At 44.2% G+C, this 12,737-nt stretch overlaps 1 protein-coding gene across 1 annotated transcript in view; it reads left to right on the plus strand.

Annotated features, from left to right (window-relative positions):
- Positions 1-5,552: 5,552 nt before the first annotated feature.
- DUSP16 (dual specificity phosphatase 16) overlaps positions 5,553-12,737 on the plus strand; it is a 30,337-nt gene continuing 23,152 nt past the window's right edge. Inside the window, exons 1-2 of the mRNA XM_081861366.1 lie at positions 5,553-6,314; positions 6,678-6,816. Coding sequence (XP_081717492.1) covers positions 6,084-6,314; positions 6,678-6,816 — 370 coding nt within the window. The 5' untranslated portion in view covers positions 5,553-6,083. The remainder of the gene's footprint in view (positions 6,315-6,677; positions 6,817-12,737) is intronic.

Genomic DNA, 12,737 nt, shown 5'->3' on the forward strand with positions numbered 1-12,737 from the left:
ATTGTTTGAAAAATAGTAATTCTTTAATTAGTTACAGATGGGAGTGGAATTCAACATAGTGATAAGGTGGTTTCTGCTTGTGCAATGAAACGTTCTGCAGCTCTCCTCCCCCTCAGGACCCCCTAAATCTGTTTTGGGTGTTTCCCCTCCCTCCTCTGGAGCAGATTTGGGGAAGGCACAGAGCAAGCATGTGCAGAGAGTGAAAGTCCTATTGTGTGAGTGGAAATCCTTGCAGTGACAGAACTCTTTAGTTGAAATACTGCCCATAGTTTAGGTCATCTTCGTCAAATAATAATTTCTTTAATTCAAGAATTACCAACTGATGGCACATGGGCCATAACTGCTACCCAGAACAATTTTATTTGGTTGCTAGGCCCCATGTTTTGATTGGTATGGGAGAAATCATCTCCCCTGCTTACATGAAAACTGTGTGAGCAAGGATGCTTTTTCAGCTTGAAAGAACAAGAGCTATTCAATATATAGTTAAATTGCATATCTCTTAAAATCAAATAAATCATACGAAACTGCAGTTTTGTTCATTTATTCATCTACTGCAGTTTCATAAGAGTATATATTTAAAGTAGATGAATAAATGAACAAATAAATTTGGATATGGAAAATATATTAAAAATAAATTTAAGGAACCACAGAAAGAGGATAGGAAGTCAAGTATTCAACTGTTAAATTGACTGTAAAATTATTGAAATGTATAAATCTGAAAATCATAAGTAAAATTTAAAAAGAAAGAAAGAAATCTTTGCTATGCTCCAACAGTGCCCAGTTTCTCTAATGACAAAGCTGTCTGCTAGCTGATACCATTAATTTCAGACTATTACAGACTCTCATCACCTATGAGGGGCTTGGTTTTTGTGCAGCAAAAGGTATTTATGGTCCCTGGATCACTGGGGAATAAAACACACCCTAAGGAAATGACTGTTCTTATTCCAGTCAACATTTCATTCCAGTTGGGTACATTCAGCCTTTTAATAGTTGAGGTTTCTTCCTCTGAGCTCATTAGTTTGGCACAGCTCAGGGGAAATGTAAATCTGGTACACCTCTAACCAACTACGATGCTATAATTAAAACAGGACCCACACGTGTTGCATAATGATGATGATGGTGTGCGTAAACCTAGTGCCCTCCCTGCGAGTAGAAAGCTAGCAAGTCATGAAAGCTAGATCCTTTCTTCTGGGCAAGCTCTATGATATATTTAGGTTTTTGTTTTTAGCAGTGAGGAGCATTTAAAGAAAACCAGCATTCTCCACCAGCTGTCTGTAGTGGTGAAGTCTCTACCACTTAGTATGCTTTCATCTCATTCTTCTGCACAGTTTCCCCCCCACAAAGGACTTGCCACAGCAGCAGTCTTCTAGATTCAGGTCTGGCTACTTTTCCTCACTGAAGGAAAATCTTACAGCAGACACTGGAAAATTCTCAGACCACTGCACACTAGGGTTAGAATTAGAACTTTGGTGCCAGACCTGGGTGAGAAAGCCAGGCCTCTGCTGAACTGCTGCATCGTGAGTGCTTGGAGTGTAAGGCCTCTCCCTCTCCCTCCTCAGGCTAACTCCATCTGGCCTAGGGGGCGGGGCCCAGGCTCACCTTCGCCACGGCTTTAAGAGGCCTCATTGAGGCCAGGGACATTGCTGCTGCTGCATCGTGAGTGCTTGGAGTGTAAGGCCTCTCCCTCCTCAGGCTAACTCCATCTGGCCTAGGGGGTGGGGCCCAGGCTCCCCTCCCTGATAGTTTTAAGGACGGTGCTGCTGCAGCAAATGCTAAAGATGTTTTATATATTTTAATGTGTTTTAAACGTGTTTTTATTGCTTATTTTGTTGTACCACCATGAATGGTGGTTTTTATCTATGTATTCTTGTTTTGTTCTATCTTGTTCTGTTTTGGGGTGGGATATTGAGTGGGGTGGGGATTGGTTTTTGTTTGGGCACAATTGTTTTTGGTTGTTTTGTTTTTCGATTTTGTAAATGGAGGTTACTATGAGGCTTGGGATTGCTACCGTGGAGGGGCGAGGGAGGTATGGCGGTGGGGGCAGATGTTATAAGCGAAGGGGATCGAGATACGGATATGCTCGTACCCCTTCCAATCTGCGCCCCATCCCGAGAGACGAGGGTAGGGTGAGCAAGGATTACTCACCTCCTTCACTGGTGTTGTGCAATGCCAGGTCTATAGGCAACAAAACCGCCACCCTGCGAGATTTCTTTACCTCGCAGGGGGTCGACCTGGCTTGTGTGACGGAGACCTGGGTGCGCGAAGGGGTAACTGTTACCTTACGAGAGATGGCGCCCCCGGGTTTCTCTGTCCTCCACCAGTCACGGACTGTGGGCCGGGGGGGAGGGGTGGCATTATTAATCCGGGAAGATTGTTCTTTCAGGGCTCTACCATCGCCATCGATCCCCGGCATTGAATGTGTTGGCCTAGTGTGGGGCTCCGAGGAGAGCTTGGCTGTCTGGCTGGTGTACCGGCCACCTAGCGCACCAGCAGCCACCCTGTCAGGCCTGCTGGAGGCGGTGGCCGGCTGGGCCTTGGAGTTCCCTAACCTATTGGTATTGGGAGACTTCAACTTCCATGCTGATGCCGCTCCCTCCTCGCAGGCTCTGGACCTGGTGTCTTCCATGGCGACACTAGGGCTCTCCCAGTTTGTTTCGGGCCCCACACATCAAGCAGGCCACACGCTGGATTTGATCTTTGGTGCCGGTATAGATGTGATCATGTCTCCTTCGATGAAGGTGCCATGGTCTGATCACTACGCTCTGAAAGCCAGGATTGACTTTCCACCCCCACCCTGCTTAGGTGGCGAGCCGATTTGGGCTCGCCCGCAGAGGCTGATGGACCCTGATAGATTCCGTCAAGCCTTGCGGGACCTTGCTCTCCCTGGCGACTCATTGACTGAGCTTGTTGAGGGCTGGAATACCCAGCTCCTGGCAGCCATCGATGAGATCGCACCTAAGCGCCCTCTGCGACCCCGCAGAAACCGGGCTCCCTGGTTTACCGAGGAGCTTCGGAAAATGAAGCGGGACCTCAGACGGCTAGAGCGAGTATGGCGGGGTGCCCGTGACGGAGCCTCAAGAACATCTTATAGGGTTTTTATGAAAACCTATGAGATGGCTGTGAAGGCCGCTAAGAAGTCTTACTTCTCGGCCTCCATTGCATCCGCTAGCTCTCGCCCGGCGCAATTATTTAGTATAATTCGGTCTTTAACGTCCCTTGATGGACAGCCAAATTTAAATAACAATCTGACACACAGCTGTGAGGCATTTGCGAGCTTTTTTGCGGAGAAGGTCCTGTTGCTCCGCCATGACCTCCCTGCCAATTTGGATACAATAAAGGAACTGGAGGCCCCTCGACTGTCCTCGGGTCCAGTATTGGACCATTTTGACCGGATATCTCCAGCCGATGTGGACAGACTCCTCCAAGCTGGAAAGCCCACCACCTGTCCTCTTGACCCGTGCCCGTCATGGCTGATTAGAGCGTGTCCAGACGAGGTGCGGGCCCCCCTGGGGGATATCATCAATTTGTCCCTTGGCACCGGGATATTCCCAGGGGAACTGAAGGAGGCAGTGGTGCGTCCGCTCTTAAAGAAAACATCATTAGATCCCTTAGATCTATCCAATTACCGCCCGGTCTCGAATCTTCCATTCCTGGGTAAGGTGATTGAGAGAGCGGTTGCTGAACAGCTTGGTAGGTTTCTGGATGAAACATCTGCTCTGGATCCATTCCAGTCCGGCTTCCGTGCTGGTCATGGGACCGAGACGGCTCTGGTCGCCCTAACAGATGATCTCCGTAGGCAGCTGGATCGAGGCGGGTCGGGGCTGCTGATTCTTCTAGATCTGTCAGCAGCCTTCGACATGGTCGATCACGAACTCCTGGACCACCGCCTTGCCGACGTGGGAATCCAGGGCACAGTCCTTCAATGGCTGCGCTCGTTTCTCTCTGGTCGGGGACAGAGGGTGGCGCTCGGGGGGGAATTGTCATCGCGCCACTCCTTGGTGTGTGGAGTGCCTCAGGGTGCGATTCTCTCCCCGATGCTTTTTAACATCTTTATGCGCCCCCTCGCCCAGCTTGTCCGGAGTTTTGGGCTGGGTTGCCATCAGTATGCCGATGACACCCAACTCTATCTGTTGATGGATGGCCATCCTGACTCGGCCCCCGATACACTGGCGAGATGCCTGGAAGCTGTGGCTGGATGGTTACGTGGGAGCCGGTTGAAGTTAAATCCTTCGAAGACAGAGGTCCTCTGGCTGGGGCGGGATGATATGGGATTGAGGGGGCAACTCCCATCTCTTGCGGGGGTGCAATTAGTGCCAGCACCGTCCGTTAAGAGTTTGGGTGTAATCTTCGATACCTCCCTCTCTATGGAGGCGCAGATTACAGCTATAACAAAGGCGGCATTTTTTCATCTCCGCCAAGCTAAGCAGTTGGCCCCTTATCTCTCTCGCCCTGACCTAGCCACTGTGATCCATGCGACGGTCACCTCCAGACTGGATTATTGTAACTCGCTCTACGTGGGGCTGCCCTTAAGACTGACCCAGAAACTCCAGCGGGTGCAGAATGCCGCGGCGAGACTCCTTATGGGGTCTTCGCTGCGAGATCACATTCAACCGGTACTATACCAGCTGCACTGGCTCCCGGTGGAGTACAGGATCAGGTTTAAGGTGCTGGTTTTAACCTTTAAAGCCCTATACGGCCTAGGACCCTCGTACCTACGGGACCGCCTCTCCTGGTATGCCCCACAGAGAAACCTACGGTCTGCAAATAATAACATCCTCAAGGTCCCAGGCCTCAGAGAGGTTAGGCTGGCCTCAACTAGAGCCAGGGCCTTCTCGGCTGCGGCTCCAATCTGGTGGAACGCTCTGTCACAAGAGACTAGGGCCCTGCGGGACCTGACATCCTTCCGCAGGGCCTGCAAGACAGAGTTGTTCCACCAGGCCTTTGGTCAGGGCGCAGCCTGACTCCCTCCTCTGGCAACCTGCTTAGAATCTTGCTTAATTAGTTGCCATTAATTTGATTTTAATTGATTTTTATAATGTAATATTTTTAGAATGTGTGAATATCTGATGGTTTGATTGCTGATTGTTGTTAGCCGCCCTGAGCCCGGCTTCGGCTGGGGAGGGCGGGATATAAATAAAATTTATTATTATTATTATTATTAAAAAGCAGTGGGAGAAAAGATGAGGCCGTTTGGGGAGCAGAAAGATTGGGTCGGTGAAGGAGTGCCCCTCTCTCTCTCTCTCTCTCTCTCTCTCTCTCTCTCTCTCTCCTGCCCAACTCTTCCCCCCTGTGCTCCACTCCCCTGCTCTTCCCTGGCACGTGTGTTGAGGAAAAAAGCAACTTCTCAGTACATGAGAAATGTAGGACTCACCTGCTACCTCTCCATCTCCGAAACCAAAGGGTCTGTGTCCTTGGAGACCAAGGTTTCTGGGTCAAGGTCTCTCCACCAAACATCTAGTTTTGCCCTTAGGTGGGGGAATAAATGAAGTAATGGAGTCAATTATCATGTGTGCATTTATTTTAAGAAAAGAAAAGAAAAAGATGGTTCACAGCACATGTGAGACTTTATTGTGACAACAGGGAGAGTTAAGGGGGGATGGGATTATGGGTTGCAAACTCCCAAAGTCTGTCTTGTTTGTTTTGCTTTTCTTTCTGTCTGCCACTTGTCACCTCTTTCCATGTCTCAACAGGCTCCTAGTCCACTCTAAAAGCCGATGATGTGGGAACAAAGGTAAAGAATGATGTAATGGCAGGACCAGTCGAAAAGCAGCTTTTGTTTGAGTTGTGAAATGGCTACTCTATAGCCCAGGATGAATGGGTTGTGAGGGGCTGCTTTAGCAAGCCCTATATAACCAGAATATCAACTGGGAGCCAGACGGGGCATTCATCTTTGGAGGACCCTCTCAAGAGAAAATGGGTCTAACTTTTCTCTTGCCAGTCACTGCCAGTATGACCTCATATACTGAGTACAATGGAATGGCTAAGCCTTTAAGTCAATAGCCATTACATCACCTTCTTCATCTCTGCTGCAAATTGGAGAGGAAAAAGAAGGCAGTGGCAAAAGAAGGGCCTCTGCTGCTGTCATGGCTGATGAGATGAATGGTACTCAGCTGATAGTTGGTGAGAGGCTGGTGGCTTTGCTGGAAAGCGGCACAGAAAAATTGCTGGTGATTGACAGCCGCCCCTTTGTGGAATACAATACATCACACATCCTGGATGCCATCAATATCAACTGCTCCAAGCTCATGAAGCGAAGGCTGCAACAAGATAAAGTGCTGATCACTGAGCTCATCCAGCATTCTGCAAAGCACAAGGTAAAGCAGTGATGGGTGTTGTTGAAATTCCTTTTTTTAAGATGCACTTATGCATAGGTACAGAATTAGAGATGGAAGACTGCCAGCGAAGACATATGAGCTCAGTTAGCATATAATGTTAAACCCAAGCTAGCAAGCAAGTCTACAAGTGCACAGAGCAAATGTTGTGGCTGCTTCACTTCTCCCCTGGTTCTGCTGCTGCCATGTTACCCAAGACACAACAAAACAAAATCCAAGCGAAGATTAATATGGTCTGAATTAATAATAATAGGCATATAAATAAGAGCTTTCTTTTGAAAAATGTGCTAAAGTTTTTAAAAACTTGACTACATCTGGTCAATCCTCCCCAATTATTTTTTCCAGGTTGAAATTGACAGCAAGCAAGAAGTTGTGGTGTATGACCAAAGCTCAAATAATGTGGCTTCTGTTTCATCTGACTCATTCCTCACTGTCCTGCTGGGAAAACTGGAGAAAAACTTCAGCTCTGTTCACCTGCTTGCAGGTAGGATCCTGGAAAACCATATGAGTGTGACACACATAGGGCAGTGCATATAATGCAAAGAGAGAGAGGAGAGAGGCAGTGACTGTGCCAATGTCACTCAGTGTGCTTCATGGCCAAGTAGGGATTTGAATCCTGGACCAAATGCAACACACTAACCCAGTTAGGGAAATATTAGGGAAATGGAATAAACTGCCATGTGAACTCAGTCTAGATGGGCTGTTTGGCTGGTGCAACAAGCTCATTATGTTTGTGAGTGTGTGTGTGTGTGTTCACGACTGATTATTGTGTTAGATTTCAGTTGTGTTTATCCTTAATGTAATACTGTTGACAAATGGCAGAGAATTGATGCAGGAAGCTGGGGGCCTCTCTAAACTGTCGGTATTTTGCAGGAGAGATTTAAGAGTGTACTAGAACTTTAGCTTTATGCAATTGAAGTGGATTTAAGCACACTGGGCTAGAGATGTAAAATTTCCAGAAATTTTGAAGCCCTGAGAAAAAACCATTCCCACCCTCCTGTTTTTTTCCAGAAAAAAAATGGAAATTTTGGAAAAATTGAAAAAAAGTTCAGTGTGGAGTAGTTTTACAAATTGCGTGAAACGCAGTGTACATAAAAGTATTCTGCTTGCAATAATACAGGTAACCACCGCTCTTTCCCTCAAAAGTAACAAAAAAACCAAGAATCCATCAACATAAAAAATAATCAGATTTGCCCCTTAGCACGAACAGCAAATAAAGTTAAGAACCGCCTCAATATTTAAGCTCCATAGAAGGTCTACCATTTGAGTGGTGCTTAAAAAAAACAAAAAACAAAAAACAAGACACAACATATACATACAGTTTATACTATTTCATTTTCTGAACTTCTATCATTTTCCATTTCTTCTTCCTCTGCCACTTTGGGGGAAAACGGGGGGGGGGGGGACTGTTTTTTCCAGGAGTGCCGCCCGGCATTTTGTCACCCCCCTCAGTGGTGACACTTGGAGTGGCTGCACCCCCCTTCCTCCGGCCCTGCCTTGTGGAGACATTCCAACTTCTGCCTCATGAAGCTGGGCTTCGTTCTTAGACAGGCATGTGTGAGCTGTATGTGGACTGCAACAACAATACTGAAAATTCCTGCACAGAGAAAACAAGCATCTCAGGAAGGATGGGCCTAGCCTAGCCTTCATCTGACAGTGAACATCCCATCAGGAGGGGAGAAAACTGACAAAAGGATGCTCCATCAGCACAACTGAAAGACCAGCAACCTCTGGTGCTTCCTTGAACTTATTCCACCCCAGAAGGTCATTAGAAAAACTTGCAACTTAACAACGTTTATTTCCTCCTACTACCCAATACGTTTTCTTTTAGATTGCAAGCCAGGTGAGAGGCAGAGAAATACCATCTTGTCTGTAAGATCACCTGCAGGAGCTACTCTGCTTATTCCATGATTTGATGAACTGGGTCTTATGTACCCAAGGGATGGTGAAGCTGGCCCGAACAAGGGCACATGCCCAGAGGGGATACAAAAATCTCACCCCTGGTTCAGCTCCTGGACGGCATGTTCTGCGGCCATGTGAATGGGGTGGCAAGACGCCTCTGCCTTGTGTATCCAAATAGAGAGAGAAACAGAGATGTTTCTCCCACCCCTCCAGCTCTCTCCTCATTCTACAGCTGTTCGGTGTGGGCAGGAGCCGTAGCCTCGCAGGGCAGGCAGCTGAGAGGAGAAGCAGGGCAGGCAGGCAGGTGTGGAAGGCTAGTGGGAAGGAGCAGGATCCTGTGCATGGCTTGATGTCAAGAGGAGGCTGACAGGTGAGGTGGGAGAAAAGAAGAGGCCACGGGAAAATGCTGCAGGAAACGGAATAGCAAGGCTGCTGCTTTTCAAGGGAAAGCAGCGCTTTAAACAGCAATGCAGCAGAACTGGGAGGGGGGTAAGGTTTTATTTGCATGGAGGTGCAAACGTTGGTGAGGATTCCTGCAGATTCCTGATCATCAGAATGGGATGGCTGCCTTAGGCAGCTGATTTTGGATGTCATGAAAGTTGTTAATGATTTTAATTTATTACTGCATATTTTTTATGGACAAGGAGCGGGAGAGGCACTTTTTGGCTTTTCTGCCTAAGGTGCTAGAAGAAACTGGCCACTCCTGCTCAGGCAGCAAAATGTCTTAGGCCAGCTCTTGATGATTCTCAAAAGTTCAGAAGACAAGCAAGTTTTCATAAAGCAGAAATTCATCAAGTTGGTGCTTCTTCAGATTAATTAAGAGGGAGAAAGGTAATGTGTCCCTTTACCTGTTCTAATTCTCTCCGTACCCTTCACTTTTGCAAAGAAACAGTGGGCACTTTAAATTTTGCAGTTTTGTTAATTCTTAGAATTTAATTTTTTTAAAAATCATATTTATTAAGTTTTTTTAACAAACAGAAGAAAAAGAATAAGCAGTTAACAAAAATCACATAAAGAAAATCTAAATACAATACAAAAAACAAGATTTAACATAAAAAGAAAAAAGAAAAAAAGAAATAAAAATCCCTCTTTCTGATGTCTTCCAATCATTTACTTATTTTCCTGACTTCCTCACACCTCCCTTTTTTGTATTCCATTAAAAAAATTATTCAGCAAATTCATACCCCCTTAATTATTTATCTTCATATATTCTAATTTCAAATTTTCATCTTATATCAATCCCTTCATACATATTCTTATTTTTCCTTATTGCTAGAACCACTTCATTTCATTCCAACGTCATTAGCATTCAATAATTTTACAATGTTTCTTTAGATAGATTTTAAATTTCTTCCAATCTTCTTCCACCGACTCTTCTCCCTGGTCTCGGATTCTGCCGGTCATTTCCGCCAATTCCATGGAGTCCATTACTTGCATCTGCCATTCTTCCAAGGTGGGTAGGTCTTGTGTCTTCCAGTGCTTTGCAATGAGTATTCTTGCTGCTGCTGTAGCATACATAAAGAAAGTTCTACCCTTTGGCACCAATTGGCCGACCATGCCCAGGAGAAAAGCCTCTGGTTTCTTAGAGAAGGTATATTTAAATACCTTTTTCATTTCATTATATATCATCTCCCAGAAGGTCTTAATCCTTGGGCACGTGCACCAAAGGTGAAAGAATGTACCTTCAGTCTCTTTACATTTCCAGCATTTATTATCGGGCAAATGATAGATTTTTGCAAGCTTGACTGGGGTCATGTACCACCTGTATATCATTTTCATAATATTCTCTCGTAAGGCATTACATGCCGTAAATTTCATACCTGTCGTCCACAACTGTTCCCAGTCAGCAAACATGATGTTATGTCCAACGTCTTGTGCCCATTTAATCATAGCAGATTTCACCGTTTCATCCTGAGTATTCCATTTCAGCAGCAAGTTATACATTCTTGATAATATCTTAGTTTTGGGATCTAACAATTCTGTTTCCAATTTTGATTTTTCCACCTGGAAGCCAATCTCGCACTTTATCCTTTAATTTCTCAAAACTCTGCAATTTCAGTTTGTCAGCCTCCTGTTCCAAAATCTCCCAATATTTTGGCCAATTGGCCTCCATATTGAGTTTTTTCAGAGCCTTCGCTTCCATAGGTGATAGCCACCTTGGGGTTTTATTTTCAAGTAAGTCTTTATATCTAGTCCAGACATTAAACAATTCTTTTCTGACAATATGATTTTTAAATGCCTTATGTACTTTAACCTTGTCATACCACAAATATGCATGCCACCCAAAAACATTGTCGAAACCTTCTAAATCCAAAATGTCTGTGTTCTCAAGAAGCAGCCATTCTTTCAGCCAGCAAAATGCTGCTGATTCATAATACAGTTTAAGGTCTGGCAGGGCAAATCCACCTCTATCCTTTGCATCAGTAAGTATTTTAAATTTTATTCTGGGCTTCTTGCCCTGCCAGACAAATCTAGAAATATCTCTCTGCCACTTCTTGAAACAGTCCATCTTGTCTATAATTTGCAATGATTGAAACAAAAACAGCATTCTTGGCAATACATTCATTTTGATAACAGCAATTCGGCCTAACAAGGAAAGCTTCAGGCTTGACCATATTTCAAGATCTTTTTTCACTTCTGACCAATATTTCTCATAATTGTCTTTAAACAAATTCACATTCTTAGCAGTCATATTCACCCCCAGGTATTTTACTTTTTTTACCAATGTTAAACCTGTCTCCTTCTGAAACCTCTCTTTTTCAATTGGTGTTAGATTTTTCTCCAAAACCCTGGTTTTTAACTTATTCAACTTAAAACCTGCCACCTGACCAAATTCCTGGATTAGTTCCAAAACCCTTTTAGTACTAGATTCTGGCTCCTGTAATGTCAATACTAAGTCATCCGCAAAGCTTTAAGTTTATATTGTTTAGCTCCGACATGAATACCTTCAATCATATGGTCCCTTCTAATCATGTTTAACAGGACCTCCAGGACCGAAATAAAAAGCAATGGGGAAATTGGGCAGCCTTGTCGTGTCTCTTTCTCCATCTTAAATTCTTCTGTCACCACATTATTAACTATCAGTTTAGCCTTTTGTTCTGAATAAACTGCACCTATACCATTTTCAAAACCTTGACCAACCCCCATCCCCTGAAGATTTTTCTTCATGAAACCCCAAGAAATATTGTCAAAAGCTTTCTCCGCGTCTACAAATATCAAAACTGCTTTAGTGTTAATATTTGTTTGAAGTTTTTCTAAAATGTCAATTATATTCCTCGTATTATCAGACAAATGTCTACCCGGAAGAAAGCCAGCTTGATCCTTATGTATCTCCTCCATTAGTACTTTTTTCAGTCTTTTAGCCAAAATGTCTGCAAAGATTTTATAATCCACATTGAGTAGGGATATGGGGCGGTAGTTCTTAAGTTGTGTCTTTTCAGACTCAGTTTTCGGTATAAGTGTAATGTAGGCTTCTTTCCACGACTCTGGTGCTTTTTTCCCCTCCAAAATTTCATTGCACACCTCCTTTAGTGGTTGAATTAGCCCATCTTTCATCTATAGTATTTAGAGGTTAAACCGTCCGGCCCTGGAGATTTACCCAGCTGCATGTTCTGAATAGCACCTTCCACCTCCTGTTCAGTTATTTTGTAATTCAACAGTAGCTTATTTTCTTGTGAGATTTTTTGTAATCCATTAGTTTTCAAAAATTTGTCTATATCAATCTCTTTCTGTGGCCCTTGTGTATAAAGTTGTTTGAAATATCTCTGGAAGCAATTTCTAATCTCCTGAGGATTCTGTATGTTCTTTCCTTCCACTTCAAGGTTTGTAACAGTATTTAACTTTTGTCTTTTTTTCGTCTGCCACACTAGCAGTTTCCCACATTTATTAGCCAATTCAAATATCTTTTGTCTCATCTGTTTAATTTATCATTTTCATATATTGTACTTGGTGTAACTTTATTTCTCTCAGAATCTCCTGCGACTTTGGTTTCATTCTAAGTTTCTTCTCATCTTCTCTTATTTTCTCCAAAATCTTTTCTTTTTTCTCATTTTGAGTTCTCTTTTTTATTGCATTCTGTTGAATCAGAAACCCTCTCATAACAGCTTTGCAAGCAAGCAAGCAAGCAAGCAAGTAAGTTAATTCTTAGAATTTAAGTGCCTTACCTTGGTTCAGAAGGGTTGCTTCTTCACAATTATTATTGTTCCTGGGTTTCTTATGAATAAAAAGGTGCACTCTTAATTTCAGGGTCATGGGTTCGAGATGCATGTTGGGCAAAAAGATTCCTGCATTGCAGGGGTTGGACTAGATGACCCTCATGGTTCCTTCCAGCTCTGTGATTCTGTGAATGCAAGTAAATATTTTTGAGTCTGTTCTATCTGCTGTCGGTATTTCTTCCTCAAGACTGCTTTCAACAGTGCACAGATCCTATGCTATCTATGCATGAGCATGAACGTCTGAGATGAGGATGTTCGTGTCCATAGACTTTATGGGTGTAAGCTTCAC

This window comes from Podarcis erhardii (assembly GCF_964252035.2).
Source record: "Podarcis erhardii genome assembly, chromosome: 5".
NCBI lineage: Eukaryota > Metazoa > Chordata > Lepidosauria > Squamata > Lacertidae > Podarcis > Podarcis erhardii.